General features: G+C 41.6%; 1 protein-coding gene across 1 annotated transcript in view; it reads right to left on the bottom strand.

Annotated features, from left to right (window-relative positions):
• The window catches only part of LOC138453982 (germ cell-specific gene 1-like protein), a 203,206-nt gene that overhangs the window by 57,360 nt on the left and 119,350 nt on the right, over nucleotides 1–26,496 (bottom strand). The window contains exon 4 of the mRNA XM_069607007.1: nucleotides 14,548–14,700. Coding sequence (XP_069463108.1) covers nucleotides 14,548–14,700 — 153 coding nt within the window. The remainder of the gene's footprint in view (nucleotides 1–14,547; nucleotides 14,701–26,496) is intronic.

Genomic DNA, 26,496 nt, shown 5'->3' with positions numbered 1-26,496 from the left:
TAATGACAAGTACTATGCTCAAGTTAAAGGTGTTACCATGTGGGTCAAAGATGCACCATCTCTGGCAAACCTTTTAATGCTGCAGTATGAGGATACAGAAATTACATTCCTTCACTAAATACTGATCTATACATATTGTATGATGCGGAAGAACCCTCTTTGTACCAATAGTCTTGAAAAAATAGACCTAGTACCTAGTTGTTTTTCACAATACCAAAACAGTTTATTTTAATAGGTTAAATAACAACCCAAATTTTCCTTTATAAAACCAACTCTAAAAACAGAATTTTCTTAAAATAGACCCAACAACACAAGGTGGATACATATACAATACAAATTACTAGTTTCACACACATACATTTCTATAACATAACAATACAATACATCAACATATAACATTTATGTAGTGGTTTTAACACTTCCAATCTCTGAGTATTGAGTTAATAATACTCAGAGATTGGAAGTGTTAAAACCACTACATAAATTTTATATGTTGATGTATTGTATTGTTATGTTATAGAAATGTATGTGTGTGAAACTAGTAATTTGTATTGTATATGTATCCACCTTGTGTTGTTGGGTCTATTTTAAGAAAATTCTGTTTTTAGATTTGTTTTTATAAAGGAAAATTTGGGTTGTGATTTAACCTATTAAAATAAACAGTTTTTGATATTGTGAAAAAACAACTAGGTACTAGGTCTATTTTTTCAAGACTATTGGTACAAAGAGGGTTCTTCTGCATCATACAATATGTATAGATCAGTATTTAGTGAAGGAATGTAATTTCTGTCTCCTTTATATGATAAAAATGTATGGTTATCCCCTGACCGTGAGAGAGAGGGAGCATTAAACAAGGGGAACGATATGCCTTTGTTAAGGCAGTATGAGGATACTCACACACTCAACAGCAATGTCTTTGTACAACATGTTTCTCTTTGGAGAAGATATATTGATGATATTTTACTCATCTGGAATGGTACACCAACACTTTTCACCAGGTATATAGAATACCTGAATACCAACACTTTTGGACTTTGCCTTACGAGGCACTGTAACAACACAGCGATAGACATCTTAGATTTACACATCTACATAGAAGAAAGTAAAATTCAGACAAAAACTTTTTTTTTTAAAAGTAACTGAAGTTAATTCTACCCTCCATGCTTCTAGTTGCTATCGTAAAGCTACGGTGAACAACATACCTGCAGGCGAGTTCCATCGGCATGCAGGAAATGGAGTGAGGACAGATATTTTGAGGCAGAATGTGCACTGCTGTCCATGAGATTTCAAGAAATAGGGTCTCCACCCCCTGGTCAAGAAATCCCTTGACAAGATCAAGCAACGTAACAGATCTGAGTTTTTGCGACCAAGACCTCAAAATCATTCAAATAAGAAGACCAAACCAGATATCATAACACAGTACTCAAAGGATGCCCACACACTTTACAGAATAGTACAGAAGCACTGGTATCTCTTATGCACGGACAAAGATTTTTTAGATCACATCAATCCCAAGCCCAAATTTGTGTACACAAGAGCCCCAACAATTAGAAATCTGCTCTGCTCGTCTGTTTTTGAGCAGCGGCAGCCCTGAAACAGGCAGAGGTACCAACTGGTTGAGACCCCTGCCAGAGTTTCATTGCTGTGGAGCATGCAACATGTGCACATTTGCTCATGGTAATTGTGACAGATTTTCCCTTAAACAAGGTGGAGAGATCATGTTGAGAGACTTCATCATTGCAGGACCACCTATGTGCTATATGCTATTATATGTGTCTGTCAGAAACTCTACATAGGGAGCACTATAAGGTAACTGAGAATGAGAATAAGATTCTCAACAGCCAGGATTTCAGGCTGCCCCTGGCACAGCATTGGCCCAATTACCACCAATTGTCAGACAACAGAGAGATTACATTTATAGGCTTGATGAGAACCAAAACTAGTAAACGTGGGGGCAACCACACTCTAATGTTACGGCAGATGGAATCCAAATGCATCTGCAAGTGCAGGGGCACCAAAGATGGCCTGAATGTGGAACATGAAATTAATGTGTTTCTCTAATTGTGTTTTCTTTTTCTGATGTTTTTTTACGGATGTAGCTGCACCAAACTCTGTGTTATTTTGCACCATAATTAACACATCGAGACTAGAAGAGTCCCCCATGGACATTAGGTCAGCAATATACTGTTCTGCCGGCAGAATGTGTAATTAATGTATTTCCCTTGAATCCATCCTACATTTTAGAGATGTCTCTCCGTTGCACCCTATGTATCCCTGTACTTATTTTTGCCATATTAGAACTATAGGACCTCAAAGGATCTAGCAATGCACGGCATTGCACTGCTGTACATAACTTCAGTATTATATTTTCGACTAATTGTTCAAATAATTCAAGCCAAACAATTATCTTTATAACTTTGTTCGCCGATAAAAGTGTTTTGTGACTACAGGTGCCAATAGATGACACTAACAGAGTGTTGTATCTGCTGTAACCAAGCTGTCCCGTGCAACATGCATTACTTTATATGAGGAATGTAACCTTTTTTTTTAAAACTACATAAGCGGCAAGGGTTGGAGGAAAAAGCACCTAGATCCCCCATACTGACACATTGCAAATATCTGTGAGGTTCTCTCACTCCATCTCTTCAGACTCCACCAATCACTACTCAAATTTTTTTTCGAATCTCAATGAGGATCTCTCACTTCCACTCTTATTTCACAAATTTTAAATCCAATCTTATCACGGCCTGTCGTCATCGAACTAACGTTCGGTCACAAGGCCTTGACTCTTAAACATTGTGTGTTTGCCAATTAGGCCCTCAGGTGCGTGTGATCCAATTGCACACCACCCTTACCAATGACCTTTTAAAATTAATGTCCATTCTGTGAAACTGATATATTTCTATTTGTTGTCACTCAATACACAAAAATTCTCACTTTGTGAAGCTTCCTGGCTATGTCAGGCACAAACAGATTTTTCATCCTGCACGTGAATGTCATTATTGACATATGCCTTCAATGACACGATGCGCACTGAGCGTGTGATGTCATGGACACCGATGTGCGTGACGTCACCCACCGAGCCCCGCAGCATAAACAATGGTGCGTAAATGACCACGCATCCAGCAAACTAAAGACGCGAGGAAGGATTCCTCCCAGGAATCTTCCTTTCCATTAGGTAAGTCCTCTTGTTTTCAGGTTTATTATGTTAACCCCCAAGGGCTGAACCAATTGGTTTATTTCTCTTTCTGATAGCCCACCTAAAAGGGCAAACCTTGTGTGGCCTCTTGTCTCCAATATTAACAACACCATTACTGTTATGGGAGGATCCCTTTAATGCTAACTACTGTTGGCAACATGCCCCTAATTATTTATACTAAAAACTGTCCTAACCCTTTACATGAAGATATAATAGAACCAAGCAATGTTGCTTAGAAATACTGCCTATCTGCGACACTTTACACGACAAAGTGGTAAGCTTACCGAATTACCATTATTCATCCATTGAACTCATTCACCGTTGTATGTCTAATTAGACCATTCACCATTCTCCACAGCTGTCTATTCAGGACCGCATTTTATCTGCCAACCAATTACTGGTAGAACAGGAATCTTAGTGTAAAGGAACAGTATGACTGTAAATGTCGTTGATACACCCTTACCATTTTTCCCATGGGTCACTCATACATTAACTCCGTTATCATGTGATATACAGGTTATTCCAAGACGCCAGCATTGGTGAGTCCCAGTAAAGTTACCCCAACATCTTTTCACACACCTTATTCCGTCCTCCTCACATGCTCGGTAACCTTACTCTCGTCATTATGACAGTCTTCACCTCCTTTCACCACCATGTTAAAGGCAATGATCACCTATAGCATCAGTGCTTCTCACTACCAAATGGTGACAATATCAGTTTTTCAGGTCTTTTGGGTGCTTATTCCACTCCTCCTTTCATCGCAATAAAGATGCAGCTGATTGACCATGGCACTAGACCACAGAAACTTATGTATATTTTAGAATCTAAGAATGTGTCAATATGTGCAATTTATTATATGTTGATTTTTCAAATGATGATCTATTTGCTCTCCCCGTGTCCCTCTTTTTGCTTTTCCACTCCTCGCCCTCCTTAACCTTGACCATGGTATGTGTTGATGATTTCTATCTACTTATTGTTATTGTTTTACACCATGGCATGATTGATTTCACTAGATTACTGTGTAACCATCAGCCTTGGCAAAGACCTAATGTCGAAACACGTGTTGGCTGAAGTATTTCATCAAGTGTACAATAATAAACCCTTCCTTGGGTTGAATAAACATATGATCAATGTAATCGTACATTTCTAACAAGGCTAGCGCGAACAACTAGAACCAACTTGCCATTTCTTACTACAGTTATATTATGATTTCTATATATCTATACTGTGCTATGTTTCTTATAGTTTAGTAGTATTTGGCTCTTCCAGGCTCCTTATATAATCCTGTTGTTCCATATGGTTAGTTGCAATAAGCGTCTGCAAGCTTGCTCTACATCCCTTCTTTGCCTTGCATTCTGCGTTTCTACGTTTGGTTAATGAGAAAAATAATAAAGGCTTTCGATAGTATGTATATGTATCTGTCCTCTATCTACAGAGCTGTGTAAGCATGTTCTTCATGTGTGCACGTGTGTGTCTGTGTAACTTCGTGCATGGGTGCGAGTTTGCTTCATGACTAATGTTGCTATGTCGTGGTGTCACTAATGACGTCAGCACAACTGATTTTCGGTATTAGTGAATCTGATCCAGTGAGATGTTTGGATCCATGATCATGAGTATTGTGGCACCTGTGTCCATAAAGACGTTGACTGGATAAGGTTTGAATTGCTGTCTGAGAGAACATCTGTTTACATATGTAGATGTCACTGGCCCTCCTGGGGGATGTCCAAACAGCGAGTTGTATCTTGCGTTCTTGACTCTTCGGGCTGTCATGTTCATGGGGGCGAGGGGACCCTCTCTTCAAGTTAATAAGTGTTTTTTCATTGCACTCCACCTCTGCCATTTCATAAATCAGTTCCTATGTTCCCTGACTGTGCCAGATGAGACAAAACAGTACCTTTCAGGGAAGTCTCCAGTCATGGTGCGTTTGACATCACGGTTGCACAAAGATGCATAACCCTTCCTTTTTTTTCTCCTTCCCGAGGTTTTAAAAGAAACGCTGCTGCTAATCCTGCCTGTGGTGAACTTTGCTGATAAAATGACTCTCCTCTACGGAGATCTCTACTCGGAATGAAAACTGCCTGACGAATAACAAATGTGCCTTCACAAGGCACGCAAACGTCATCAGGCTAAGAGAGTATTCAAGGGTACCCTTTTCTAACTGCACAATGAAACCTCAGTGGCATTCTATCCATCGCCATCCCCTACAGCTGGGAAATGACGTCACTAGTAGCTTACGAGCTACCAACCTCGACAGAGCTCCAGCTCCATGAACGCTCCAACGGTCGCCAGCAGCGTGGTCCCCTAGACTGGAGGCAAATTGCTTCATCGGTCCTCCGCAACTTATTTCACACGGCACTCCAGGCCCACCAATGGACTATCCACACTAGAGGTAAGCCTTGGGAGCGCAACAGCGCTTTTCGACTGCGCTCTTCGCTGCAGTGGAGAACAAAGGCTCCAGGACCTTACACTCCAAGCTGGCAGTAGACCACAGCGGCTCCAGGACCTTACACTCCTAGCTGCCACTAGACCTCACTCTGTCCACTGGGCTGCAGTCTCTTCTCTGTATGGCAGCAAGTCCAGAACTCCCTTACATCTCACATCAGTCTTTTGCTCTTCCTGGACTGTCTTCCACCATAGGGATTCCTCTAGCAGCCCTTCCGTGTTTTAGCTTTCCATCTGCCATCTGGCTGATTCTCTGCTGGCTCCCTCAAGACACCACCTGGTCAGCACAACAGCCCTCCTCTCTTCATGGCTCCACATGTCAGCCAGGGCCCACATAATCCCATCCTTGTAGCCAAAAATGAAGCATTCAGCACAAGAGACTCTGACACAGAGACCAGGAGGAGGCGGTAAGTACAAAAGGAAAGCTTGTACTTTACTCTTCATTTACAGGTTAGGATATAGACAGGAACACAGATGGTATGCATCCTAACAGCTCTAGTCCCATGCTGAAGTCCCTTTAACCGTCACTCTCAGAACCCTCACACACTCACACTCCATATTCCATCAGGCATTCCATAAACAGCACCCAACAGGCAACATGCAGGTTACCACAGCCTCTCATGTCGACTTCACCAACAGAGGACTAGTGCTCCTACGTAGCACTGCTTAAAAGGGCCGCCATACGCTTAAAGCACAAGAGGACAAAGAGTTAATTGAGACCCTGGATCAAAACAGGCCAAAAGCCCTTTGTGCCCCTATTATGGACAAATTAAATAAGCAAAGGTGCTATACTTTGTGAGCGCCTGCTGCAGCAAAATCCATAAATGTGCAGATCGATAAAAAGTACACAACTTTCACCAAAATCCACGTTTTCATAAGGACAGCTACAGCCAGATTCTATTGCTGTCGCAATGGCACATAAAGGTTGTGGCACACCAGCGTCCGCAGCTGACACATCTGCAAAGGTAGTAGACACATCTACTCTATGGGTACAAAGATGGCTACTTCAGTAGTAATGGTATACACATTGCCAATGCAATTGTTCTAGCCAGTAGGTCCAACTTAGTATAATGGTACAACATGCAAGCAATCCATCCTGAAGGACATGCTTAGGAGAGTTCCAGGCCATTATTCGGGAGTGAGCATTGACTGCAAATGTGGTCATCAAGACCAACCTAAATGCAGCAGATACCGCAAGAACCCAGGCTGCAAGCTCAGCCATTTTAAAAATACTGTTTGTGGCTGGTAGGTTTAGCCTTAAACACAGGTGATGGTCATATATATATAACACTGGATGGAAAAAATCTGTCGGGAAGTCAACCATCCGCATGGTGGGCGTGGGCTTTCCTGGGCTTTTAAAAAAAATGCTTAAGTAAATTGATGATGGTAGACCTGCCTCAGGAAAATGTTGGGGGCTAATCCACACACATTTTCCGATGCTCACCCCACAACAAATGCATACACCCGTGTACTCTGGCATGGAGACAGCCTACAGGCACAGTCCGCCCCTGTCATATTTAGTTAGAATATGACAGTAGAGCAGAGCACAATGTCATCCTAATGAGGGGGAGAGGAAGCTTCCCCCTGCCATGGACAGCCGGATTAACTGACAAAGTTCCATGGAACCGCCTTGCCCTTTTGTTAGGCTGTGCAGCTGGTGGCAGCGATTAACATATCAATAGACGGTACGTCAAACAGGCCCCCACAGGGCCTTGCTGCAGAGAGTAACAAAAAAGACAGGCAACCCAACAAACTTTCATCTGTAACTGTGCCACCCTGAAACCAGCTTGTGCCTCTCAGTATTAATGACAGTGAACTGACATGTATGAGTCTATTTGCAGTAGAACAGCCCCGCTAGGGGGACCCCATTCATAAGATACAAGAATGTGGTTTGCAGAAGCCAGAGGGTCTGGTCTTGCAGTATCTTCAAGGGAGATCTTCCGCTTTAAAAAGGAACCACACAGGGAGAACCATTAACCAGAGAGACTCTTTGATCACAGCAGACAAGAAGGTGGGTGGGACCTACTATCACAGGGGAATGAGCCCAGAGCTCTTTCTTTTGAGAGAAGAGTTCTGCCATATTGGTTCTGGGACACCGCTTTTTCCTATAGTACCCTTACCTTTTTCTGTTGCAAAGCACTCTGGATATGCCCTTACACATACAGTAAATTGTTGGTAGGGACCCCAGGATTGGTTCACAAAGGTAGACTCAGCCTACACCAATCACTGTGGCCCACTTGGCTTTAAAAGAGGACTTCACTTGAAGCAAGAAGGGGAACTCATTTTTGGACCCTGGCTGAAGGCACAGCCTGCCTTACAGCTTCCACCAGTGAAGGAAGGCCAGGAACATCCAAAGAGGGAAGCAAGATCCCTCCCCGTAACTTCTCGCAGGGAACAGATGGATAAAAGAACTCAGAAGACCTTCCAGCAGGTTCAGAACCGGTACCCAGCCAGCACACAGCATGTCCTGCTAGGCTCTGCAGCAGGATCCCTGGACAGAGAGTGCCAGAAGGTCGCTGAGCCTGAAACCAAGGACAAGGCAGCTGCCTGCAACACACTCCTTAGCTCTGGGCGGCCTGCCTTAAAGGACAATGCAAGCCAATTGAAGAGGTGGGGAGAAGTGCAACGACAAGCACCTGCTGTGGACAGCCTTAAGGGACCTTCGTGAGCCAAATGAGTTTCTCGATCTGCAACTGCCTGCAACGTTGACTGCCGTCAAGCCTCGAGCTACTGCCGCCAAGCTGCAGTTGCTGAATGAACCCAAAACGTCTCGACAAGCGCTTCAGAATCGCCTGACTCCCCCAGAGTCACTTTGAAGGCCAGCCTGCAGCCGTTCGCCAAGCTTCCCTCGCCGAACCATCTTTCCACCTGATACCCACCGCTGACTCACATCTCAAACTCTGTTTCAGAAGCCTGAAAAGCACCCTGAAGACGACCCCGACACCGCTGAGCACCAAGAACGACTACAGCAAGAGGTACATTGTGGTTCTGTCCCTCTGGTCCTTCCCAGAAGGAACCTAGAGACATTTTAAGACCCTTTCTCCATTTCTGCTGAAGCCAAGAAGCCTTTTAAAAAACGATTGTGGTTATTAACCATACCAACTACCCTCCTGTCAGTATCCAGAGTGCATCCCTTTTCCTTCTTAGACACTGTCTGTTCTCTGCATTCCTTTATGGGGTGGGTTGTATTTAGTAATGTTATTAGATTGTCTGTTGTGATAACAATAAAGTAGATATTGTTATACAACCTTGACAGGACACTCCTTTTGTCATTGGGTAATCATTGTATGTTCGCTGTGTTGCAAATAACCAACAATCCATCACCTTTAAAGGAGATAAGCCTGCCGTTCCCTCCACGTTACCAAAATTGGACACAGAGGTTTATAATTTTAATGGTATGCTTGTTCAATCCAATCTGTTTCGATCCATTCTGGTGTATTAGCAGAGTGGGGCTGATTGATGGTTTAGAAACCGATATTCACCTCTGGACCACTAGTACCCTGAAATTTGATTCGTCACATCATCTATTTGACAAGCCAGTTGTCAATACTTTGGAAAGGACAAGGAAAGAACAGGAGACTACAAAGTTGCAGCACCCGCTGTTAGGACTCACCTTCCCATGTAGCACATCATCCAGCACAAGAAAGGGTTACAGAATCCAACGCACCCTGTACTATTAACAATCTTACCAGGGTGTCCAAACCACCAAAAGCAGCTGACAGCAGGACTAACAGGGCTCCCAGGCCCAGTAGCCTCAAGACCAATATTGTCAGCAAAGACGTGAAGGGGGAAGTGCATTAAGAGCTCCCACCAAAGGCAACATGGCCCCAGAACAACGAATCCAATCATTCTGTGCTCTCCAGGTAAGCCCGATAGGGTTAATAATACAACAGTGTGTCTGCAAATGGGACACAATCATCACAGACCAGGGGGTACTAAACAGAGTGTGGTATGAGTACTGTGTAGCATCCTTATGCCACCTCAACAGTATTCCACAAGTGACAATGCACACCAGACCAGCACACCTCCTCCATCTTCGAACATAGATTACAAGCACTTCTAATCTTCCTGCTCCGCCGCGACTTGAAATGTCTCGGTGGCACCGGGAAGTCAGGTAGCGGATTCAATGTTTCGACGTCGGTGGCAACCCGCCGGTCGCACCTCGTAACGAGGCCCCAATGTCACTGTTACACCAATTGAAGTCAGGCTTCAGGTTCTTGAAGCAGATATAAACAGATATAAACAAGGAGCACACCCTGCCTATCAATGTTTTGGAACTCAAGGCAATTCAACTACTGTTATTTACAGACACAGAGAAAGGGGCTATGTGTTCTCATTAAGAGAAACAATGCTAGAGCAATGTTATACATTATAAAACGGGAGGATCACTCCCTTTCAGCCACTCTCCCAAACATCATAGCTGATTTGGCACTGATGCATAGAGAGGATACTATTTCTTCAAGCCCAGAATGTTCCAGAAGTGGACAGCTGCCTGGCAGACACATTCATTTGGCATTTTCTTCAGGAACATGATTGTGAACTGAGAACAAGTAGACTCAGGCATTTTTTGCCAGGTGAGGAACACCAGACAGGCCTCCTCATTACGAGTTTGGAGGTATTTAAGAGGTAAATCCTTTGAAACACCACCAAACAGTTTTTAACGTTACCGCCACTTGGCTAGGCAGAATTTCCGCCTGATTATAAGTGGTGGTAGCAGTGTAAATCCCCATTTATTTTGGTTCCATTGGACCCAATGGGGATTTTTTTACACCATTACCACAGCAAAATTACTGCAGCGGTAATTCCGCCAATTCTGCTGATTTTTTGGCATTGAGCTGCAAGATTTACCTCCATGGTTTCCACTCAAAGCCAAAACTCATAATTTGGCATAGTGATAAAATTGAAGGTAACTCAGTTACCTCCAATTTGACCACCTACCGCCATACTTGTAATGAGACTTAATTGCAATAAGCATAAATGCAAAATGCCTCAATTTCCCATAACGATAGCTGTAAACAGGTTTACTACATAATGTCCTCTGGATGACATGGTCAGGGACATTTGCATATGCTTTTTCCCTATTAGCTTTGATACACAGAGTAATGCAAAGGCTTCTGCACGAGAGCATGTGTCATCTTGATCGCTCAAACACACAATAAGTGTGGTCCCTGCACCCTCTACACATGGCAGTGGAAGCCCCCAATTAAGCTACATCCAGTTTATGATCTATTAACACAGGAGCACCAACAGATAACAAACCCAAATCCACAAAGTATTTGGCATCTTGGCCCCTGAAGTCATAGTATTTGCTCATTTAAATGTACCCCGAAGATGCATTGGCATTCTAAAAGAGGCACACACCAAACACAAGAACATGCTACTTCAACTATTGGAAGAGGTTTTTAATTTCGTGCAACACGCACAGAATCATCCCGGTGCAATGTACAGTGTCTGATGTAGTATAATGCTGACCTTACCATTTAGACTCTGGACTCATGTAGAATTCACTAAAGATGCACGTGCTTAGTGGCACTGGCAGCATAAACCCCCTCAAAAGATGAAGTTACATGTTGGAGGGTTGCAGTGGTCAAGGCTTGCATGGATGGGTTACAAAGAATACACCCATCAATCTAAAATCCAGCTGCATGCTGGGACCCCAAAATAGTTTTACACAGATTGGTGCTGTCACCATTTTAGCCAATATACAAGCGCATCCTCAAGGGTCAGTGAAGTCAATTCACTGTAGGTAGATGAACCGTTTGTGGCTATATAAAAATAGTGTTTCACACTCATCCACGCTTCTCACTAAAGTTAATTTAAAAATGCCACGACAATCAGTCTATACAGCTAAACAAACAGATGAATTCTAGGTTTCAGACAGCGCTCAAGTTTAAGGAAACCCTTTGATATATTACTAGTTAAAGAATAATTAAACCCAATAGAATTAGTGAATGTTTTATTCTCTGGTTTTATTCTTAGTTCCTTGAGCCAACCCATGTTTTGAGCCATTGCTCTTCTTCAGGGCTCCAAAAGTAATACGTTCAACATTTTCATTAATCAAATTCGAAAGTGTCTATTGTTGTTAGTAATTTGAACGAAGTTTCAACATACTGCTTGCGAATGAAAAAGTTTGAAGTGAGAGGACTAATATCATACTTCGATCTAAACGATTAGAATCCCTCCAAAAGACTAATTGTGAGTGGATTTATGCCTGAGGGTTTAGTTACCTACAAGCTCTACATTAGATGTTTGATGCATGGTAGAGTTTTTGTGAATTAGATAGATTGGTGCATCAAGTATTGTTGTAGCACATTGAATGATGTTAATGCATGAAGTAGCGTGCATGTTAATGGCTGCTGGACAACTCCACAGTTAAGGAACATTACTGCTCAAGAAACCAGGTGGTTTGTTGGTGATTAGCTGCGACATAGCATGGGTGGTGTATCTTTCCCCACTTAGTGGTCACAGCTAAAGATTTCTTGTATATTTTTTATATTTTTGGGGGGTATAAAGAAAATGAATTAAAAATTATGTACGTTATGATGACATGTAATTGAAGCATACAAATAGAAACTTGAATGAGAATTTCTACTAACCATATATATTTATTATTTCCTTAAATCTTTTGTCTTATCCTCTTTGCCTGTCTGCCTTTCCTGATTAATTTTACTTCATGATGGCATTGGGATCTTTATGATTCTATATGCTCAAACTATATCATGGCTTTTTTGCTGTTTCTGATTTTCATGTATGACTTTCTTCTTGTATACTGTTCACCTTCTGATCATATATGTTTACTAACAACAGTAGACACTTTGCAAGTTGATTAATGAAAATGTTGAACTTATTAGTTTTGGAGCCATCAAGAAGAACGATGGCTCAAAAGACGCGTTGGTTCAAGGAACGAAGAATAAAACCAGAGGAATGGAAAATTCACGAATTCCATTGGTTTTAATTATTTATTAACTAGTAATATATCAGAGGTTTTCCTTAAACTTAGTGGTTGAGTGCTGTTTGAAACCTAGTATTCATCTGTTTGTTTAGTTTACTTATTGGGTTGTGAGGAGAACAATCAATTTTCTAGGTCTCTCTGCGAGATAGGACCGTTGTCGCAGAGAGACCTAGAAAGTGGATCGTGCCCCTCACAACCCAAGAAGTAAACTAAACAAACAGATGAATACTAGGCTTCAAACAGCGTTCAACCTCTACGTTTAAGGAAAACCTTTGATATATAAATAGTTAATGAATAATTAAACCCAATGGAACTAGAGAATGTTCCATTCCTCTGGTTTTATTCTTAGTTCCTTGAGCTAACACGTGTTTCGAGCCATCATTCTTCTTCAGGGCTCCAAAACGAATAAGTTCAACTACTAGCACACAGACCGGGTTTAGGTCCCTATTTTCGGTCTATAGAGTCGCCAATTTTCTTTCAGAAACCATACAATAAAGCAGAAACATATCTTCACATGCTCTATGTATGACAAGCTGTCATGTTCCACCCAAGACATACAGAAAACAAGCCAGTTTTTGTGCCATCTGCCATTGGGCATGAGGAATGAATGATTAGAGAATATTGCATTGCCATATGGATAGTATGCTCCATCAAGGAGTTCTATGCACTTAAACATAATAACTTTCAAGGACATCAAGAGCACATTCAACAAGAGCAATAGTTCCACTGAACACAATATGTAACGAGTAAACGTGGAGCTGAAGTCACACTTTCAAAAATAAATGCTACTGTATACACTCTACTGTAGTATACACACAAAACACAAACAAGAGCAGACTGAGAAGTGGGTGAAGCAGTTCTGTGGCCTTTGTTTGCAACTTTACCAAATGCACATCCACTACCAGTAAATCAACACTGCTCATTAATCTGTGCATAGCTTGTGAATCTAATGCCGCTGAGCTATCCTGGGAGGATAGCTCAGCGGCAACGTGCTCGCCTTGGAAACAAGATGACACGCAGCAACACAGGTTTGATCCCTGGGCTGCGCTTAGAAACCTCCGGGTATTAAGCGCGTTACAAATAAGCTATCATATCATATATCATAAACAGATTCGCAAGCCTCAGCAAACAAACTTCAACTACTAGTAATATTCTTTGTTGAGTTTGTATCTGTTTGGCACCACATGCACCTACCCGACATCCTCGCTGTGGGATATAGGTTTTAAAATGGCCAGTTATGTATTTATGTGTTCATGTAGGCTGCATAACTTAGTGTTTAAAGTGGGAGTTGTTTGCGGTGACTTTATTCTTAGGTACAGTACTTACATTGATCCCAACAGAGCACACGCTTTACATCCCAATTACATACAGGCAGGAAACAAATAATCTGAAGGTGTCAGCTTGGTGGGAAGTATTGTGGGCACCCATGCATGTTGGACAGGGACATTATTTCAGCAACAGCCCTGTTGACGCCTATCTTTTTACTTTGCAGGAAACTTAACAATAACAATACTCCGGACCAATCAATATATGTCTGACAATGCATAGCATGTGTTTGCTAACAAATACAAGTTCTAAAAGGACTATTACTTTAAAATGGGCATTGCCATACCTAGCACAGTGAATATGGTGAGTCATGTATGGGAGAGGTTTTGAGGATTGCTTGTTTTCTGCTGGACTTTCAATGAATGAATTGAATGGATAAAAGATTGGTGAGAGAAACAAAATGGGGATAGATAGTCAGTATGTCTGGTGAGGGGTCAGAGAGGGATGAAGATATTTGGACAGACACACGTGTTAAAACTTTGGGAGGGATTAGAGATTTAGGGTGGCGCACGAAACAAGAGGGGACATGGCATGATATAGCAGTTAGGCTGGTTCATGATTACTACCTCTTCAGACCCCCAAGAACAGGCATAAATGCCAAAAACTAACCAGAGCTATAGTGACTTACCTGACAGGACGGTAATGACAGCTGCAAAGGCATTGACCTTCAGCGCACCAATGAAGTTACCAGAGCAGAGAAGGTCCAGGCACATCAACAGGAAGCCAAGGCTCAGCAGGGTGATGTAGAGGAATTCAGTCACCACAGACATCCACAGAAGCCCTGCAAAACCACAAGAATAGTGGGTGCCATTTTCAAAGCAGGATCATTCAAGCTTGGTCAGGTTCAATTAATTACCTCCACATTTTATGAAGCTGTGGTCCAGTATCTGGAATAATTATGAATTCTATTTGGAGATAACAACGTGTTGCTTAATAAAGTGTAGTACAAAATACTGCAGTAAAGCTGCATAAGAATGAATGAAAATTGCGAAATAGTAAACCATTTGAAAGACCACACTAAAGCATTGTTGAAAAGGCCATGCTAAAGCATTGAAGATCTGTGCAAATCATTGTAGCGACCATGCTAAATCATTGTGGGATTCATATATATATATATATATATATATATCATAATTTTTCTTGCACCAAACATTGGCGCAAACTCGAGCCGCACTCCCAGGATGCTGTGAGTAATTGTGGAGTAAACCAGAACGTTCGTGACAAAAGCCAGCTGCACCGTCGTTCAGTTTAAAAAAATCTTCTTTATTTCAATACAAAATTTAAAAGTTCCATGTGGAAACCTCCAGCCCAGCAACACAAAGGAAAACCTCAGAGATGACGCGTTTCGCTACGGCTTGTAGCTTGTTCACATGAATTCAGTTTTCCAAGACCCAGTATTTAAACCCTCCCCCTACAGTTTGACCTTCAAAATAAAGGTAGGACTAAAATTAAGTCAGTGCCCTCTGCCTATTCAAACTGTCCGCCATTTTTAAATAGGTTCAGTTCCTCGATATAACATGGAGACTGGGTGTTAAAATCAAAACCGCAGAACTGTAATACAATGCATAATGCATACAATTTCATTTTTACCGCGGCATACCATTACTATTATCTGCCACAGATTGTTATATACACTTTTTGGTTAGAGTGACTGGTGCTAACAAGAAATTAATAAAAAACACCCAATCAAATATATATATATATATATACACACCCACAATCGATTAGGTTGACAGTGTGGGTAGAGAAATGCACTATAGCCTTATGATATGGCTATCCAGGTGTAATATGTGTTTAAAGAGTTGCCAATGTGAAACCTGTTCCACAATTCAAGAGAGGTGTGTCGATGACAAATGACAGGAAGAAGGTGTAAAATAAATTGTCCTCTTCCGCTGTGATGTAAACACAGCTTGTTGTAGTAATAAAATTACAACTAAGAGTGGTTGATTAATAAAACCACTTCTTGTGCACTTGCTTCCCACAGATATCCATTCGGAATTTTGGCCCAGATGAAGGATAAAAGGGAGTGAATTAAATGATCACTCTTCAATGACATCAAGAAGACAAGAATGGCGTGTGCATAGAAACTGTTGTAGTACATACCCCTGAAGAATTTACTAGTCAACTGTGTGAAAGTATAAGGAAAGAAACATGTCGGGTGTGTTGTGAGTGTTGAATGATTGAGTGAATGAGTGACGTACGGACGATCAGAAGGAGTAAGTACTATTGCGTGCTTCCACCAATATAGATGGTTGTCGACAATGGATCCTTAATGAAAACTTGTTTTATGTATAAATTAAGTGTTTTATAACTGATCTACTAGACAACAGATTGTGTATGGAACAATTATGTCTAAGCTAAAAAGTATTTTAGAATCTTGTTTAAAAATATGAAATATAATGTAATTTACTGAGATGTGTTTTATAAAATAAAAATAAATTGATATTCTTTGATAAAAATCGGAAATAGTATGTTATAATTTAATAGATATTAACACATACGAGTGGGCTGACACGAAAGGCTATGGGGAAGCAAGGGACACTGTAATCAAAATTATTGTATCGTTGCTATTTAAAGAGGGTTGTTTAAAAGTGGTCCACATAAAAATGTCCTCAAGTCTCTCTGAGGTTTGCGAAAATGTATATATATATATGTATATATATATATATATATGTTCCGTAGCAGCCACGAGTGGCACAGTGATTATCTACAGGTGATTTGCATGAGCTGGCGAGCGGGTGCGAGGATACTTATCCACTTACATTTTTGTCCATGAGAGATGCTGCATCGGAGGATGCAGTTCCCGACATCTGTGTGTTCCCAGTGGTTTTGGATCCTTGTGATTAACCTTGCTAATGTCCATGGATTTTGCTACGTGCCTCTCCGCGCTCGCTAGCCTGTGAGTGCATATTATTGTCATGAAACATGGGACTTCTGAATATTGTTGTAGTGGTCGTATTACAGCCTTACTCATGCAAACTTCTAGGGAGGCGGTGCGCTTGACCAAGTCGCTGACTTTATTTGATGAGGTACAAACTGCAGCTGATGTACACTCAGATCAACGGATTGCTGTTGAGGCATGCTACAGCACTGTCATTTCCCTGCTGAGACAATTGGAAAATTAACAAAAAAAGGAGATCACCAAATGGTGGGAGGAGCACACTCTGCAAAATTATCTATATGTTTGGGCGCCTCCGAGAGGTTTGCGTATTATGATCACTCCATCATTTTAGGATCAAGATCCAGATATGTTGCAAGAGTGGGGAGATGTCACCTACCATTGTTCGGCCACATTTTTACCGACGTTGGTGAAATATGCTAAAACAGACAGATCTACAATTTTGAAATTGCAGCTATTGAGCTACAATTAAAAGACATTACGATTACAGATGAAGGAATTACGTTCAGAGAAATCCCTGATGTAAGTCTGGGGACTTTTGAAGAAGACATTAAACAATGCAAACACCGTAAATCTATTTGTGGTAAGGTTGACTATGAAGCAGGAAGGATTTGTACATTTGCGAAGAGATTTGACAATCTGAGGAAGCCAATTATTGGCATTGATATCAGTGTACTACCAGCATTATATGGAGCCTCATCATCTTCTGAATCGGATGTGTCAAATAGTGAATGTGACACACCAGGAACCAATGGAAATGGAAAATGGCAAATCACAAAAACCATGAAGGGGCCGCGGAACAGTACGAGGACGCAGTGCTGCAACAGGAAAGACCCACCATGGTGGATGCGGGTTGAGAGTACGTACCATCTTCTCAGGTCAGACCATCATGTTATGGAGGCCGCGGGGAGAAATAATGCCTTCTGCAGATGTTCAAGTGGTCAATCTATCATCTCATGTATTAACTGATAAAGAACGCAATGTTTTAAAATTGGGCTTTACATTTTGGTCCCTTTAATAATTTTGATTACTTGCAAGAGTGTATCGATTTTGATCATTGTGTACGAAAAAGTAAGTTAAAAAAAAGTGTTTTGCTTTAAATTCCAAAAAGTCTGTACTCTCAGGTCTTGTTCTGGCAGGACTGATTTTGAGATCGCTGATTTACCATCTCTAGTTGATCTCGCTCAGCTGTCTGATATTGTGCGTGATCAGGCCGATGGCATTCTTACTGATTTTGACATCGATCCTGATTGGACATGTACTTCTCACCTGAGAAGCAAATCCAGATGTAATCACTCTTTTCCATTTGGGGAATGTCTGGAGGCTTTTCAGGATCTTGTTATCAATGACTTACGTAAATTAAGATTAACCAGTGTGGCGGATAAAAGTTATGATGTCACCCTGCAACAGCAACACATTATGGAATCCTTGAAACAGTTATTATTATTATTATTATTATTATTTATTTATAAAACGCTGAGACAAGACGCGTAGGTGTAAGAGTGCTGACAAGACAGATGACACTAAACAAAATCCATCAGGCTGATCAGACCGGGGGAGGCAAGCGAGAGGCAGAAGGGAGGCAAGATGGTTACTGAAATAGCAGTGTTTTTAAGCCACACTTGGACCTGGCAAGTGAACGGCAGTTGTCGGAAGTGGTGTTTGGACCCTATGATAAAGGATTCAATATTATGTTGCTTAATTTCAGTGATTATCTGATTGAGGCCACTCGTCAATTGAAGGATATTACCTGTTACCGTATGTACGTTAGGTGTTAATCCTTTTCCCGAGCTACAGGCACAACCCAACTCCCTAAATGGAGTGGAAAAGGCATATTGTATTTGGACACCTGTGGGTTTTTGGCTCCAACTTCTTTTGTCATTCCCACCATTGTCCCGGGAGGAAGCAAGACGACACAAAGCAACAACAGGTTCGATCCCCGGGTCCGCGCTTAGAAACCTCTGGGTGTTTAAGCGCTTTATAATTACGTAACTAAGACAACAACAAAAAAACACAATTACGCAACTAAGAAAAACAAACAATTCCTGTAACAGCGCCTCGATGCCTGCGGGCTGTGTGAGCGCTTTATAAATGTTAAATAAATAAAATAAATAAATAATTTTGGCAGAAAATGCACACATCTATGGTCAGGCTCTCTGGCAGACCGATTGTCAAATTATCTGGTTCTCTTTTAGAGAACTTATCTAAGTTTGTGGATGAGACATTCACTTCCTTCATGTTCACTTTACCTTCTTACTTAGGTGACACGATGGATTTTCTGAAGCACATTAATGAGATACCTTGGGAGACAGGTCTCATTATGGCCACACTTGCCTCATCACGACTTGGGCGGTAACGGTAACGCTATTAGCGCGGGCGGTATTAGCCCTACCGCTGAACTCCCTGGCGCTAATAGCGCCGGATCACGAGTTCGGCGGTAATGTAGGTCCCCATTCCCCACTGAACCCATTCGGGAATGCCCCATTCCCCATTGGGCTCAATGGGGAATCTTCGCGCTAATACCGCCGGCGGATTTCCCGCCAGCGGTAATAGCGCTACCGCCGGATTTAAGGGTTACCGCCGAAGTCGTGATGAGGCCCATTGTCTCCCTTCAATTGAGCATGTGGTGGGGATGGCAGCCTGTAAGTATTTTTTGCAGATGCGCTCTTTGAACTATCTCTCACACACAGAAATTATTTTGCAGATGTTGGAATTTTGTTTGACGAACAATGCTTTTCTTTTCGATGGCACTTTTTATCATCAGCAAAGGGGAACAGCCTATGCTAATCTTACCACGGGGTGGTGGGAAGACACCACGGTGTGGAGCACATCAAATTCTCAGTATACAGATCATGCGGTGTCCTGGTGTCGCTTTATCAATGATTTATTCATCATTTGGAAGGGGAATTAATATGATTGTTTGGAATTTGTCAAGCATTTAAATTCCAATAGCATCAATTTACAATTCACAGAAACACACAGTTATTCCCAGGTAGAGTTTCTTGATGTCTTTGTGAATCTTGACGCCTTAGGATTTAAGACCACCCTACATAGGAAACCCACTAGTTCTAATATTCCCTTACATGCCTCAAGTAACCACCCTGCTAGTTGCAAAAAAGGTATTCCTTAAGGCAAATTTGTGAGATATCGTCACAACTGCAATGATATTGTTAAATTTGGTGCTGAATGTTCCAGGACAGCATTTAACTTTCAGTCCCAAGGTTATATGCAGGGTGCTATCGAGCAGGTGTACGCTAAAGCTAGGGGTCTTAACCGTGAAGGATGACTTAATGATTTGTCCCCAGCTGACTGTAATCTGTTTAATGATGTTCGTCTTATTTTGCTTCCCAACAGATCAGACGAATAATTCAGAGGCATTGGCATGTCCTTAGAATGGATAAGGATCTTTCCACCATTATGCCAAGCCATCCTTGTCTTACTTTTAGGAAATCACTTTCCATGAAAGATAAATTGGTGTCAAGCTTTTTGTCTCCAGTCAAAACCAAAATGGTCCCCGATACATGGCTGTCCAATCCAGTGAAGGATTTTTACAAATGCATGAAATGTAAAATGTGTGCACATGCTATGTCTTCCAACATTTATATTCATCCAGTGTTGAGTTTTTCACGCACCATTCAATATCATATTCCATGATAAAACACCTTTGTGGTATATATTTTTTTATTATTATTTATTTATACCGTGCCGGTAACACGTGGGCATCGGGGCACACAATTACATGCAGGGAACTACCATTAAAGACAGGACAGGCAAGATACCTGATTCAAAGAAAGGGCATGGGTAGGAGCTACTTGAACAGGAAGGTTTGAATGGACCCAGATTTTCTTCATGTCGAAGGGCAGGGGACAAGGAGTTCCAGGATTTTGCCACTCTAACCGGGAATTATCTACCTCTGCCCCTTGAGCTCTTGAAACTTGGACAGACAAGCATAGACTGGGTTGTAGAGCACAGAGTTCTGTGTGGGGTGTACGCTCATTCACTGGAAGCAGGGCCCTTCTGTGATATATGATATGATAGTTTATTTATATAGCGCTTATATACAATGTATTTCAAAGCGCAAAGCGTGTTCCGTGATGCTGCATCTTCTTGAGATCTTTGTTTTTTGATGCGAACCACGTCGTTCTGTAGTGTTTGACATTTTCTCAGGTTGCTCGAAAATGCTCCGATCAACAAGAAGTTACAATAGTCCAATCTGGACAGTATCGTGGCTCGAGCAACAGTGGCGCAGATCTTTTCAGAGATAAAAGGGAAGAGTCCTAAATAAGTGTAGGTGGTAGTTACAAGTGCAGGACAGCTGGCTGACGTGGGCGTGGGCACTAAGGGAAGATTCAATCTGTACACCAAGGGTTTTTACCTGTTTCTGTACCTTGATGGAATTTCTGCCTAGGTCAAAAGCTTTATAGCAGGAGCTCAGTTTGGAGAGAGTCTGCTGAGAGCCCACCAGCAGAAGCTCTGACTTGTTTCCATTCAGACAGAGCCAATTTGTGATCATCCAAGATTCTATGTGGTTATACACTCTAGACAGGTTGTCCTGATCTTGATTGTAGTCCCCTGTTAACTTAAAGACCACCTGGGTGTCATCGGCATAGTTGGTAAACACCACACCCTGGCATTCCAGGAGCGCACAGAGAGATCTGATATATAGATTAAAAAGATGGGGCAAACCACAGGCCCCCTGAGGGACTTCACATGTTATGGTAGCTAAGGGGGAACAAGCCTGGCCCCATGTTACCCTTGATTCTCTGTCCATAAGGAAAGAACAGAACCATCTAATGCCCTCATCAGTACATTGCTCCAAGTCATGGAGGGTGCTCAGGAGGAGATCATGATCCACCAAGTCGAAAGCTGCCGACAAGTTGAGCAACATCAGCAGGCCTGGGCTTCCCTCATCGATAATTTGCAGCAAATATGTCTGCAAATCCACCAGAGCAGCCTCAGTGCTAAAAGAAGGCCAGAAACCTGATTATCTGTCATGTAGGATTTGATGGTATTCAATGAAAGTTTGGAATTGCGAGGTAGCAAACTTATCTAGGGTTTTTAGGAGAAAATGACAGTTAGTAATTGGCCTGAGATTGTTGGGTTCTTTAGGGTCAAGATTGTTGTTTTTTTCAAAAGTGGGGTAACTGTCACGGTTTTTATGGAGACCGGAACCTGATTATTCCTAAAAGACGAGTTTACAAACCTACTTAGAAAGGGGGCAAAAAGGTCTTTATGTGCCAAGATGACCTTGGTTGGAAGATTTTCAGCACAGGCGCAAGGATGAAAGCATTTTTTATCAATTCTGTGATAGAAATAGGGGATAGCCTGAATTTAGCATGTTCACTGGACTCCCGAAGGGGTACTTACACCGAATCATATTTGTTTGTCTGAGTTTGCATGTTTTTTATTTTAAATCTGGCAGCATTCACTTTAGCTTCAAAAGCCTCCTGACATCTCAGGCAGTCGTGATTGGTAGATTCAAATGAGACTTGGGCCACCTTAGGTTTTTCCAGTGCCTTAAGAATCTCACAGAGTTTGCCCGTATCGTTGGCTGAGTGATCAATCTGGGAGTTAAAACATTATTTTTTAGTATCTTCAATTAGGAGTCTATAGATTTTATCAGCCTTCTTCCAGGCGGTTTTGTTTTCCACCGTGGGGTACTTCAGCCATCGGGACTCCAGATTTCATTTTTGATTTTTTAATATTGGGAGTTGTGGAGTAAACCATTTTTGATGACCAGGGTTTTCTCTTACCAACTTTGATTTCATTGGGACAGATTTATCCAGCATGGTCTGAAAATGTTCATTTAATACAGCCACCAGTTTACAAGCAGGGGTACTGGAGGAGGTATTTGTCATGATGCAATCAAGATATAACTGATAGTCCTGCAATTATACCTTTTTGAAGTTACGACTGCAAGCAGTCTTCGTCAGATTTCTGGGTTTCATAGGAGGTTTAGTTGGGCAGATGTGAAAGTCAATTATAAAGTGATCTGACAATATGCAGGGCTTGGTCTGTTCGATGTTTACGTCAAGGTTCTTGGTCACAATCCAATCCAGGATGTTGTTGTTCCCCATCGTTGGGACTTTATTTTGTACATGGAAATCAATGTTATACAAGGCAGCTTCTAGAGCCAAAGCTTTGGGGTCCAGGTTATTACCCCACCAGCGTTTGAAATCTCCTAGAAGGAGAGTCGTACGGTTTGGACCATCAAGGTTATTCAAGATTTGAATTATTTAATCATTGAAATCAGGCATATTATTAGGTGGTCGGTAAATAAGTACAAAATTAAGGCAGCAGTGGTTAGAGAGGATCATTTTTACAAGAACAATCTCACAGCCCTAACATGAACAAGGAGAGGAAAAAAGATCAAAAGTGTTCCTAGCGACAATTGATACACCCCGCCATGTCCTGACTCTCTATTCCTGCAAAGGATTGATAACCTTTGGGAACAGCAAGGTCAATCTTAGGACCACTGGTGACTGTGACCCAAGTTTCTGTAAGAAAAAGTATGTCCAAATCATTAGTTTCTACAAGATCATGAATGTCCTGAGCATGCTTATTTAACGATCTTGTGTAGAGGAGAGCTGATTTCAGTGTTTGTCCTGGAGCCTTAAACGTAGGCAACTGAGAGTCTTTTGGTTTAGGTGGGTTGTGGGTCGGTTTTCCAGAGTGGGAGTTAGTAGGGGATGCTGGGAGGGTACAACGTCCTTTCATCACCTGCCTGTTCATCCCCAGGCTTTTTAACGTGCCCATTCCATCGAATATGCTCATTGCATTTTTTAGGGGGTTTGGGAAAGGGCAGATAAGGGTTTGGGCGGTTGGGCAATAGCAATAAATAAGTGTGGGAGCGGGGTTTGGGGTATACCCCCAACAAAAAAAAAAAAACATGAGCACATTTGATGGAATGTGCACGTTAAAAAGCCTGGGGATGAACAGGCAGGCGATGAAATTACATGGAACCGCTGGGAGTACATCTTTCCTTTAGGAGCTAGGAGAGTGTATCGGTACTGGGCTGCTCAACCCGGCAGAACGTATTTGGGTCGGGAGGGCAGGGTGGGATGCGACGGTTGTTAGGGGAGGTTGAGGAACACTCAGCACAACTGTTGTACTGGAGTCTACCGAGGTTAAAGGTACACCCTGCACATCTTTCAGTTCCAAGGAGCTCATCTCCTCAGCGAGACCAGTTACCGCTAGATGTAGGGCAGGTGGTACATCTAGTTTTGTGCTGTTAAGCTTATTGCTGTAAGCCAGCCGGGCCGCTCGCTGCACTGCCAGGGTGATTGAGAATCCGGAGGGGTCACCCATGATTCTTTGGGACAAAGAGAGTGTTGTGGTGTTACAGTAATAAAGGGGTTACCTGTTTGGTGAAAGAGAGTGTTGCCAAGATGCCAATGCACGTCGATGACCGGCGAAGAATGGCTTGTCCCAGAAGCACTGGCATTGAAGTGCCTGACATTTCTAGATATGTGGCAGGGAGGATTGTGGGGAGTGTAGTTCCCACACAGAGCTTACTCTGTTAACGCCTCTGAGAGTGCTTTTCTCTCTGCATTTACCACAAGAAAACAATTCCCAAAAGCGGATTATACTGCTTATTGCACACTGGTGCAGTCCGATCTACTTAACAGGCACGCGGCACACAGAGCAGGATTGACTGCAGGCACACAAGAGCTCAGTTCAACAGTAAAATGCTATGGATACAGTTCAAAGAATAGTACCTGCATAAGGCAAACCTTGCTGTAAAGTGAGGTGCAAAGCTGCAATAGAAATACCTGAGGAGGCCAAGGGGAATTGCTGTTTAAATATCCGGCGAAGACTGGCTTGTCCCAGAAGCGCCGGCGCTGAAGCGCCTGACGTTTCTAGATATGTGGCAGGGAGTATATGTTCTAAGCTTTCCATGTAAAAAATGGTATGTGGGAAGCACCACTTGTAAATTAAAAGTTGGGATACTTCAGGATCTGAGAGCCATTAAAGCTGTGGACCATTTTTATCTGATGGCTAAATATTTTCAAGAGTATCATGTAAGTAAATCAGAGGAATTGTCTTTGTTGGAGCAGCACATGTACCTATACATCCATGAGGGGGTGACAGGAAGCTAAAACTACATCAATGGGAGACAAAAATGATTTTCGACTTTGACACCAAAGCTCCGATTGGCCATAACATCAATGAGGAATTGTATACTTTTTGGGGAGTCTAGTTGTGTATTGTTTTTGCTTCCATCAGCTTTCAGTTTCTAATTCTCTCATGGTTTTATGTTTCACTTGGTAGCCTATTATGTATATTATATGATCATCATACACTATTGAATTTGTCTGTATAGTTTGTTGACTGTGTGATGCACATTGTGATTCCATTATCGGTTCTATTTGAATTGGGCATATAGTTCAGGTTTTTTTCATACATATGGCAGCGTTGGGTCTTTTTTTTGTATATATAAGTAATACGCTAGTTTTGAGGTTGATGTACTATGCACTTTACAATGTGGCGCTTCAGTGCTTGGTGGACTGCACTATTTCAAATAACATCTATGTTTGACTTTTGCTGTACTAATGGCTGACGTTGCCATATGCATGTTTTAATAAGTGCTTGGGTCTGTTGTATTTTAGAATAGCCATGTTCTGTGATTGATCAGTGGGGGTTTCCCATATATGAGTCTCATGAAAAGATTTCTGGAAATATTTAAAAAAAAAAACCTTCAGACTCATTTCGGAATAAATTGTAAATTGTATACTAATACTAGACATTTGAGGGATTCCTAACCTCTATTTGATTTGTTTAGATTGTTTCTCAAATCTGAATACATGGAACTGTCACTATGAAACTGTTTCATTTATCCTTTTCTTTTCCTCTTTTTAAATCAGAGGAGCTTTTCCTCTCTTGCTCTCTCCCCTTGTTCTGAGCACTGGGTTTTTCGTTTACTTACACTTGCACTTATCACTATCCCTTTCCTTCATTCTTTAACCTTGGTTATGTGTAACCATATGTTTGATGAATGATGTAAATAATTGTTTCATCTTCTCTCTCCATGTTTACGATTCGGTGTATAACTTTTTCGTCTTTTTCAATTCTGTTATTCAACATATGGCAATCTTTGTTTGCAACTTTTTTAGCATTAAAACAGTATAATTTATACACTGAAAATGTTGTGGTACATGTGGTCATCTTGTGTTTCTACATATTTAACCATGCATGAATATGATTGTAACTAGGGGTGTGATTTGATACAGGAAAAAAAAAACATTTACCGAAAGGCACTCCGACAATTCAGCACACTAGGCAAGGTGCTGAGTGCTTTGTTCCTTGTTTTGCAGCATTATCTTGTTGTGTCATCCTGTGATTGATCAGTTGCCATATATATTGCACTTTATTACATGAATGGCTGCTATGCACTATGCACTTTATCCAGCTTGAGGCTTTGAGTACATGTGGCAGTATAGGTGATTTTTAGAGTACTTTTGCATTCTAAAGGCAGATGCTATCTTAAAGGTTTATACATTGTGCACTCAATAGCGGTGTGCCATGTTGCACTTTTTTGTATTTGTTTGGCTGGAGCAAACCAATTTTTTCTAAATATTTGAGTGGTTTTTTGTAACACTCACATAAAATGTTGATACATGCCTGTGCCTATACGTGTTTTTATGAGTGGTATTTTATATCAGCCATGTTATGTGATTG

Source organism: Ambystoma mexicanum, chromosome 1p (genome assembly GCF_040938575.1).
Source record: "Ambystoma mexicanum isolate Mex_15411 chromosome 1p, UKY_AmexF1_1, whole genome shotgun sequence".
Taxonomy (NCBI): domain Eukaryota; kingdom Metazoa; phylum Chordata; class Amphibia; order Caudata; family Ambystomatidae; genus Ambystoma; species Ambystoma mexicanum.
Note: the sequence above shows the minus strand (reverse complement) of the source record. Positions and strands in the feature narration are given on the sequence as shown.